The 10,770-nt window shown below is 42.1% G+C and overlaps 1 protein-coding gene across 1 annotated transcript; it reads left to right on the plus strand.

Moving 5' to 3' along the window:
* The first annotated feature begins 298 nt into the window (after window positions 1-298).
* LOC111077261 (gram-negative bacteria-binding protein 3) lies at window positions 299-819 on the plus strand. Its single transcript, XM_022371462.2, has one exon. It carries the CDS (start codon window positions 326-328, stop codon window positions 794-796), a length of 471 nt encoding a protein of 156 aa, XP_022227154.2. The 5' UTR covers window positions 299-325; the 3' UTR covers window positions 797-819.
* The last annotated feature ends 9,951 nt before the right edge of the window (window positions 820-10,770 follow it).

The raw sequence follows: 10,770 nt of genomic DNA on the forward strand, positions 1-10,770 counted from the left end.
CACAAAGGACTCCACTTGCAAAGGCCAACCGCAGTCGAGTGGAGATGTGTGTGGGGAGACGAGTCTGGGGGGGCCTAAGAAATATTGCTGTGCAAATATTTGTATCGCATACTTTGGGGCACACACGAAAGTATCTCTCGTAAGTGTATCTCTCTTTGTGTGTTTTGGGGCAGAATGGGACGATGAAGGGGGATGCACATGCATCGGGCGGGTAATACACAGCTTTTTCTCGATGGAAAACCCAAACGAGAACGAGATAAGCTCGAGATGGCTCTCCCTACAAAAGCCGCGTCTCAGCGCTCGCCGGAATCCAGTTATCAGCATCATGTCGCCGGAAATGGAAAGGCTGCTCCTACTGCTCCTAATTGGTGTCTTCTGTCTGAGTGGCAGTGGGGCGTACAATGTGCCCAAGGCCACCGTCAAGGTCAATTCGCCCAATGGCTTCGAGGTATCCATACCGGACGAGCCGGGCGTCTCCCTCTTCGCCTTCCACGGAAAGGTCAACGAGGAAATGGACGATCTCTCGGATCAAACCTGGGCCGCCGACATCGTCAACCCCCGCAACGGACGCTGGACGTACCGCAATCGCAACCACAAGCTGCAGCCAGGAGATGTGCTCTACTACTGGACGACGGCGCGCTACCATGGCGTCGACCATCACAACTACAACCAACGGCATGTGGTCGGAGGAGGTCAAGGAGGGAACACGCAGCGTATCGATGCGCGGGGTTCAGGCGGTGGCCATCAGCCGATTGTAGTCAACGGCCAGCCGACGATCAATATATATGTGGCATAAATTATATTAAATTAAAGCGAAATTATTATTGTGTTGTTGGGGGGAACTTTGGGATTTTTTTTAGTGATAGGAGCAGATGGAAGCGCCTAGAGGTGGTATGGAGAGGTTACTAGAGATTAAATTCAGGCGAGACCTCTCTAAAAAAGGGATTTTCCAATCAGCTAAAGAATATATCAATATCCGTCGCTTATATTCGATATATATATAAAAAAAATACGTACACATGAAGAATTCTGTTGAGCGGATGTTACTGGCGCTAGTCAAACGCGCCTTGCATTGTTTTATTTTCAACCCGTTTTCATCCCAAATGGCCATAAATCAAAGCACCACTTTGTCGCAGATATGGAAGTAAGTATCCGGATCGTATAAATCATTTTTAAATCGCACTCCCCTCTGCACTGCACCCTTCACTCTCCTCGCTAGACCTGTGTCACTCGATAAAAGTGCCACAAAAACACAAACAGCGTGAGAGAAACTATTCACAAAGATGAGCATCGTATCGCATGGGTACTCGCTCCTTTAAGATGCATAACGGTTTACGTTACTCTCGGCCCATCTAACTTTCTATTGAGACCACAACACAAAGGCCAGATATGAGTTAAAGTTTTTGAAACAACACACACCTCTGGTCTGCTTGGGGGAAAGTTTTCTTTTCTTTTGGATTGTGTCAACAGAGGGGCAGCTTATGTCGACATGAAATTGGATAAATTTAAAACTCTGTGGAATCTGACAATGGACAAGTTCGTAAGCGAAAAAAAATAATTCTAAATAATGTAAGTTCAAATGACTGATAATATGTAGAGTAAAATGTAAAAATGGAAATGTAAAAGTATGGTGTACTAAAGACTCACCTTAAATTGTACTCGACATAACTCCCTTTAGCTTTTCTCTTCTTTTTACTAGCTGTCTGTTCTTTTTATAGTTTTGCGGCGCATTCAACTGTTTTTAGTTGTGACTCAATTTTTATAACTTTTACAAATTTTTTGCCGAAACCGCCTGGCACCCCTTGCCGTCATCTTGACCAACCTGAACATATATTCAATCACACTCTCACAGAAAAAAAAAACACTCATATATACTTTTATTTTCCGCTCTTTCCATAGTTCAGCGGGCCTTTTTCCGCTCTTTCTACAGTTTTGCGGGGCAATATATACTCACTTGCACTTTCACTCACTTTTTGGCCATCTAGGCCTTTATTATTTTCCGCTCTTTCTTTAGTTCAGCGGGCCTTTTTCCGCTCTTTCTATAGTTTTGCGGGGCATTTTTTTTCACTTGCACTTTCACTCACTTTTTGGCCATCTAGGCCTTTATTATTTTCCGCTCTTTCTTTAGTTCAGCGGGCCTTTTTCCGCTCTTTCTATAGTTTTGCGGGGCATTTTTTTTCACTTGCACTTTCACTCACTTTTTGGCCATCTAAGCCTTTTATTATTTCCGCTCTTTCCATAGTTCAGCGGGCCTTTTTCCGCTCTTTCTATAGTTTTGCGGGGCATTTTTTTCACTTGCACTTTCACTCTGGCCACTAAGCCTTTTATTATTTTCCGCTCTTTCTTTAGTTCAGCGGGCCTTTTTCCGCTCTTTCTACAGTTTTGCGGGGCGTTATATTTTCACTTGCACTTTCACTCACTTTTTGGCCATCTAGGCCTTTATTATTTTCCGCTCTTTCTTTAGTTCAGCGGGCCTTTTTCCGCTCTTTCTACAGTTTTGCGGGCTTATTTTCACTTGCACTTTCACTCACTTTTGGCACCATCTAGGCCTTTATTATTTTCCGCTCTTTCTTTAGTTCAGCGGGCCTTTTTCCGCACTTTCTACAGTTTTGCGGGGCATTTTTTTTTCACTTGCACTTTCACTCACTTTTTGGCCATCTAGGCCTTTACTATTTTCCGCTCTTTCTTTAGTTCAGCGGGCCTTTTTCCGCTCTTTCTATAGTTTTGCGGGGCATTATATTTTCACTTGCACTTTCACTCACTTTTTGGCCATCTAGGCCTTTATTATTTTCCGCTCTTTCTTTAGTTCAGCGGGCCTTTTTCCGCTCTTTCTATAGTTTTGCGGGGCATTTTTTTTTCACTTGCACTTTCACTCACTTTTTGGCCATCTAGGCCTTTTATTATTTTCCGCTCTTTCTTTAGTTCAGCGGGCCTTTTTCCGCTCTTTCTATAGTTTTGCGGGGCATTTTTTTCACTTGCACTTTCACTCACTTTTTGGCCATCTAAGCCTTTTATTATTTTCCGCTCTTTCTTTAGTTCAGCGGGCCTTTTTCCGCTCTTTCTATAGTTTTGCGGGGCATTATATTTTCACTTGCACTTTCACTCACTTTTTGGCCATCTAGGCCTTTATTATTTTCCGCTCTTTCTTTAGTTCAGCGGGCCTTTTTCCGCTCTTTCTATAGTTTTGCGGGGCATTTTTTTTCACTTGCACTTTCACTCACTTTTTGGCCATCTAGGCCTTTATTATTTTCCGCTCTTTCTTTAGTTCAGCGGGCCTTTTTCCGCTCTTTCTATAGTTTTGCGGGGCATTTTTTTTCACTTGCACTTTCACTCACTTTTTGGCCATCTAGGCCTTTTATTATTTCCGCTCTTTCCATAGTTCAGCGGGCCTTTTTCCGCTCTTTCTATAGTTTTGCGGGGCATTTTATTTTCACTTTAACACTTTCACTCACTTTTTGCCGAAACCGCCTGGCACCCCTTGCCAACATAATGACCAAGCTCCACTTACACTCAATCTCACTCTCACAGAAAAAAAAAGCACTCATTTGATGCCGGTACTTTTTCTTTACGGCAATATGCGCTTAACATTTCCGTTATTCACTCACTGCTTGCCGCCTTGTACTGCTTGCCGTCATAATGACCATTTGGCACATCACTCTCACCTAGCTGAGCGCAAAAAAAAAACACTCAACACCAAAAATAAACTCAGGCGGAGGGCACATCTTGATGCCGTTATTTTACTTCTTTCCTTCTTTACACTCATATTCCAATATCTGGAAACGTGCGCTGGAAGCAGCGCTATACCTACGACGCAATTTTCGTTTTTCGGCCGTTTTTTCATATAGAAAAACATTGATTTTACACTTGATATGATCTTGTTGTTACTTTTGCCTAATTCTTTGGCGCTTTTCCTACATGGAGTTGCACCTTTTCGGCTTTTTCCAGAAATTTATAACACTTTTCACCACTTTTTAGGCAGATTTTTCTCCAAAAAACTTGCTACAATCAACACACAGATTTTTTCCACAATTTTCCGAACTTTTTTGGACCTTTTTATGCATTTTTGTCTCCGCGATATGAATAAACATGCGTCTGCGCCGGTAGTTTAAATTCGACTTAGCTCTCTCTTCCCACTCAAAGACATTTGAAGGTGAAGGAAACTGCAATGGGTGAGAGCGTCTGAGAGAGGCTTTGCTTTTGCAATGTGTGTGAGTGTGTGTGTTGGGTTCTAGAAGGAAAGTGCGTAAATGAGATCATCAACATAGAAGAGGTAATTGATCTGAAGCTTTTTTTTTTAAGTTTGATCCTCTCTTCCTACAGAATGTGGTGTCAGTGCAAATGCAATGACCTGAAGCGGGGTTGAAAAGTTAAGAGCGTGAGTGACTTTATTTTTTTTTAGCAATGTGTGTTTGTTGTCCTGTAGAGGGCGAGCATTGAGAACCTATTTTAATTTAAAGAGTTCTGTTCTTATCTTAGATCCCCTCTTTTATTTTCCCATCCTCTCTTACAGAGTGCACTGACCAGTAGCGGGGGACGAAAAATATCAAATAAACTCAACAAAAAAACTCAAGGGCACAACACACCCCAATGATGGTTTCGTTATTTTACTTTGCCTTCTTTTTCACTCGAATTCCCATAACTGGAAACGTGTGGGAAGCAGCGCTAAAACGCAATTGCCATTTTTCGGGTCTATTTTCACATTGAAATAAATTGTTTTCACACTTGCTATGACACGACACGACACGAACAAACATGCTTCTGCGCAAGGAGCTTAAATTTGACTTAGCTCTCTCTTTCCACTAGCAGTCATTTGAAGGTGAAGAGAGCAACTGCTGTTGCTTTCGTCTATGAATCATTGTTATGTTACATATGTCCTTTGAAGGAGAGAACCGAAACATAACTTCGCTGAGAGAGAATTAGAGAGCGGCTTTGATTGCTTTTGAAATGTGTTGTTGTTGTTGTATTCTGTCTATGCTCAGAAAGATGGAAGGGAGATGAGAGTTCATTTGAAGAGTTATACTCCTCTTTGCACTGCAGCTTGCGTGAGTGCAATGACCTAAAGCGGGGGCGAACAGTTTAGAGCGCATTCTTGCTGAGATGATTTAAGAGCGGCTTTGCTTTTTTTGCGTGTTGGTTGTGTGGTTGTTGTTGCTTTGCAATATATGTACATACATATACATATGTACATACATACCTCCGCGGTGGTTTTATTTATGTGAAATGTATCAGAAAAAAACAAAATTTTGCTCTTTTAGGGATACGGAGAATTCAGCCGGTGCTAAGGAAAATCCTCTGAACCGCTCCTGTTGGGGCCTGTTTCGTGTTACATCGCTGCCATCGCCTTGGGCTTGACCCTGTGCCGCTGACCGCTTTCAGCGCCCGAAAGTTGAGATTAAACAGAAACCCTGGAGGAATATTACTTAATGTACTGGAGAGAGCAGGGCCGTTTGTCACTAAATACAAATTTTCTGTAATTTAAGACTCATTTATGATGGCAACAAAAAATGGCTCCACTTTTGCACTTTTTCAGGGCATGTATGTACATACATATGTATGTATTACGCTACATAGGTTCATGAGTATATACATCAAATACATATATGTATGTACACATTTATATGTTTTTGTAGAATCTGTGGAAAGGAGACAGCGAACGCAAGTGACGCTGTCAGCAACATTTGCAGCAGGCTGCTGCTGCTGCTGCTCCATGCTCCTTGCCTCTCATTTTCACATTTCGCTTCGCAGCAGAATTCTAGCTTACGGCAAGTTTGTGGCAGTTGCTGTTGTGGCACTGCCACACCCACACATTGGCCACCATTTTTCACGTGGCAGGCGCAAAATGACTTGTGACGACTACTTTATGAGGCACTGAGAAAACAGTAAAAAAAAAAATGCACATGCCCCACCCCATATACCCATGCAGCTGCACAACATGTGTACGTATACCATACATACATACATACGAAAAATCGTATTTGAAGTTTGGTGCCCTCAGAGCCCTTGGCTTGGCTTAGAGTTACGCCCATACATTTGATTTTTCATACGCAAGCAATGTCTCGCTCGCACGAATCTGAGAGCGTAAGAATCTAAAAATAGAATGTGTGCTTATAGTATACTTTTATTATTATATTATGCTGTCTTTGCCTTGACTCTGCTTATCGATAGTTAGCTGCCATCTCGAACGGCTAGCTTTGACCCCGGCAGGGAAACGAAGAGAACCGAACCAAATGCAATTAGAAACGAGTTAGCGAAAATGCTAGAACCATTATTGCGAAAGGGCTGCGTCCAAGAAAATTCGAGAACAATTATTGCGTTTTATTGCGAAATCGGACTGCTGCCCAGTCTTGGCTGCTGCGTTCCGCCTCCCGCTCGGCCCGCCTCCTCGCACAATTTTAATACAATATTTACATATGTGTACATACATACATACTATATATGTTTTCATGTGCAACTTAAACTTTTGATGCTTGCTGCAATAAGAAAATATTTAAATTTTCCATTTTTACGAGTATTTCACGGGTATTTTTGACGACCATTTAAACATTTCTAAGCCATGCGGGGGAAAGTAAATAAAGTTTATACGCCATTAATGCAAGAAATAAATGCAGCCAACTGCACACTTTTATGAGGTGAATTGGATCTCAATTGCTATAATAAAAAGAGTTGAACTGCACTCCATGGGATCTTTCAAGAAAACGGCAACGAAGTGTTACTAAATTTGTTTATTTTCTATTTGTTCTATGTATCAAATATTAATATTATTATGGGACATTTTTAAGCAATGAAAAGTCAAACAAGTCTTATTCTACATTTTCTATTTTTTTATTTAATTCAAATAATAATGATCTCTGTATGGTCCTCCTGTATTTAGGCCGTTGTACAAGCCCCCGCTACCCGATGAACCGCCATGGGGTCCTTCCGTATGGCCATCGTCGCCTCCAATGCGTCCTCCTTCTGCATGTGTTCCGACGCCCGGGTTTTGGCTCTGGCTAACAAAAGGTCCACCCATGTGGCTGCCAATTATCAGGCCGTCACTTTCCTGGGGTTTGGCGAAGGGTCCGCCACTCGTGCCACCCGAAATTAGTCCAGCATCTAGATTATTTGTATCAAATGGACCGCCTGTCTTGGTTCCACTGATCAAACTGTTTTGGTAGCCACTTCGATTATAGGTAGGGTTTCGCCAGAATCGATACAATAACAGTCAGCAGCACCACCACCACCATTATCACAAACGCGACAAGCGATACCATCTTGAGCTCTAGAAAAATGCGACTGCTTAGCAAGAGAGAACTTACGAAACTGAAAGAAGCAAAACAAAATAAATCAAATGATGTTATGAATGTGATGAATCAGAATCAGAATTGCTTGATCAAAGCTCCAGCAAAGCTTTTTCGATCGCACAGCCTCTCCCCTCCATTCAGATTTAAGCTTGACAAAATTAACTTTAGAGGTATGGCAACCCCCTACCATAAATTGCCATCAAAATATCCAAAAAGAAAGTGTAACTTTTGCCATGAATATAAATATGTGTCCGGGGCACGTTCCGGATGATGGGAACTATCCCAAGAACCCACGGACGGGCACGGCCACTGGCACAGGCACGGGCACGGGCATCCTCTAATGGCTAAAATATGAAGCCTGAACTCTGGCAAGGGTGAGGCGTTTTTTGAAAGGAAGGAATCTCCCACCGAGTTGCAAATTAATTATAAAAGATTCCGCTGCCAGAAAGTTAAATATTTTTGGCCCCACCCCCCCAACTTCAGCTTCAGCATCAGCATCAGAGTGTGAGGCGTGTGGGGGCGGAAAATAAGTTGCCAGCAACTTGACGCACATTTGTCACACGCCACCGTGGAAAAGGGGTTCCGTCTACAGGTGTCTTGCCACACACCCCTCCCGTGCTCCCGTGCTCCCCCTGCTCCCTTGCTCTCTTTAGCTCTGTGGCGCTCTTGCGCTCTTGGCTGCCGCTGATATATGGCTCTTTGAAATTAGTCCAAGTGCAGAATGTCTGAGCGGTGTAAAAAATGGCAAGAAATTGCGAGAAATTGAGAATAATTGTAGAACTTTGTCAGGCTGTTGTCGATGTTGGTGTTGGGGGAGGGTGGAGGGTGTGGCCATACGCTTCGAACTCTGAAGTTAATCGAAAATCACTTCATCTAAAGGTTTGATAGAGTTTGCGAATAAAAAATACTTTGAAAGGAAACTTGTAATCGTACTTGTAACCATACATATACTCGTACAAATTTCATGGCCGTATCATGGAGAAATCTGAGAGGAATTTCATAATATTTTTCTAAAAATAAAAATCATTTGGATTTACGCATAAAAAAAGACCGATACACGAGCACTAAATCCTTTTGGAACACCCACAGCATGCATATGTACATAGTTCATATTCCAATTCATAAGGCATAGGGCATTCTTTTCATATCATTAATAAAGCAATTGAAGTGGCTTTAATTTGCTCTAATTTCGTAAGATTGATTGAAGATATTAGTCGTGTTTCTATGTAATTATCCACAGGAAGTGATAAGTACATAAATTTGTGTATAGCACAAAATGCATTTAATGCAATCCAAAATGTTTGCCCCTCATGTTCCTGTGGTCCTGCGTTACATATACACTGAGAAAAAATGTATCTAATTTGATGAAAATTTCTTGAATTTTAGAACAGTCCAAAAACAACAAGTAAACCGAAAACACAGCGGGACTCGTCACTCAAGCGACATGTTTGTTGTTTGTTAAACCATTGTGAGGCGTTCTCTTTAGCAGCTTTCGCTTTTGCATCTCGAGTCGAGGATTAAAGCCCAGCTTGTAGGTCGCCATTGTAATTTTATTTAATTATTTATTTATTTATTTATCATAGGAACTATGTCCAGCTCTTTCCTTGCTGTGTAGCCCCATCGAGGGTCAGGCTTTGGGGTGCTGAGTACTCAATTAGCATTAATGAATCCTCTAGCAGGATAATGCCTGAACAGTGTAGGAGTGTAAGTGGTGGAGTGGAGTGGAGAGTGTACACTGTGCAGCTCAACTGGATAATTGAATTAATGGCGCTCTGGCGCTGCTGCCTCAAGTTGTTGTTTGCTTATTAAGCTAATTGTCTTTATTAAGGCCACCTGCCTTTGCCATTGCCATTGCCTTTGCCTTTGCCTAGTCTCCTTTGTGACGGTCCGAGAGAGTCGATGGCAGGCACTCTTAGACTCGAGTTTCTTGCCATTCTCTCAATTGATCAAATGCACTTTCCATGTTCTCCACCAGCGACAGCAACAATGGCTCACGTCGCAAGTCATCTGCAGCGGCAGCAGCAACAACACAGTGGAAGCAGTGGCAGCAGTGGCAGCAGTGCAGCAGTGGCATCATCGTCTGCATTCTAAAATCACACAAAACATTTTCCAAATGCGAAAGTGCAGTCAAAGTCGTGCAAAATGCAGTGCACCGCCCTCCAGTAACCTGCCACACAACCCCACTCACCATCCTCCGCTGATCATCCATTTAACAGACCTGGTATACCATTTGGTATACACTTCCCAAGGGTATTTACGACCGAGAGAGCAGTTTTATGCAACGCATAGAAGGGGGCGTCATACTCCTAAAAATCATCGTCTCTATGTTCAAATGAAATTATATCTTTCATATATTCATTCGCTTTTTTTAGGGTATTTTACAACTTCGGTATTCGGTCTTCGTTTTCCTCTCCCTCCCTCTAGTTTGCTTTTTTTGTGCTTGTGCAGTCAGCCGTTGATAGAGACATTGCAAAAACAGACAATAGCAGAGGCTTAGTGAGAGGAAGAGAGGTGCAGAGAGAGTGTGAGAGAGTGAGCGTACGCGACAGAGAGTAAATTCCCCTCATGCTAGTATTTTCTAACAGTGCTTTGCGCTTTGTCTGCTGCTGTTGCTGCTGCTGCCAGGAGGAATTTGCAATTGTTGCTGTTGCTGTTGCTGTTGTTGTTGTTATATTTAGCATCGCTTCCCAGACGCAATTTATATAAAGTTTAATTGATTGGAAAATCAAATTGATTCTATTCGATTCGATTCGCTCAGCAAAGGCAACACTAAAACGACTCTGCGGCCACAGACACGCAAAGATATTACCCATAAACCCCAATGTCCAGACCAGGTTATGCTCTCTGCTCTGCTCTGCTCGCTTTGCTTTGCTTTGCTCTACGACTGCAAACAGAATTTGAGCGTCAATGTCATTTATCATGACGGTATTTCATTGCATTACGGAACATGAACAACCGCTTTGACACGGGATACATGGCTAGATGGGGATAAAAACAGCGAGGTGAGGGATCAGGAATAGCTGCTTAAAGTGAAAATAAATATTCTTAGTTGGGAATATAGCCAAAAGATGCCACACAGAACGAGTAAGCGAAAGGAGTTGGGCACAAATGAGCAGCGAGAATGGAATAAATCTCATAAATGTTAGATATTTTCTGTAACAAGTGAAACCACAGAAAATGAACTAAACAAGGGGAGCGAGTTAATCGAACTACATAATTATTCCAACGAGTATGCCAGGGAGTTATTATATAAACTATTCCAACAAGTTATTCTAATAAATTCTTCTTACAAGTCAATTATGTATATCTATAAACGAGTAACGAATACCTATTATAAGCGAGTAACTAGTAAACTAGTAACGTGTAACCAGTAACCAGTAACGAGTGCATGCAAGTCATCAAATGAGAGTGCTAATATGCAAGTAATAAATTTACCCCTGCAAACGAGTACATAATGAACCAGCAACGAGACTGCAAACAAGTGCAAACG

Source organism: Drosophila obscura, unplaced genomic scaffold (genome assembly GCF_018151105.1).
Source record: "Drosophila obscura isolate BZ-5 IFL unplaced genomic scaffold, ASM1815110v1 contig_17, whole genome shotgun sequence".
Lineage (NCBI taxonomy): Eukaryota > Metazoa > Arthropoda > Insecta > Diptera > Drosophilidae > Drosophila > Drosophila obscura.

Bases quoted from the DNA above. Each gene is read 5' to 3' on its own strand.
- LOC111077261 (XM_022371462.2), top strand. From the start codon at position 326: ATGTCGCCGGAAATGGAAAGGCTGCTCCTACTGCTCCTAATTGGTGTC.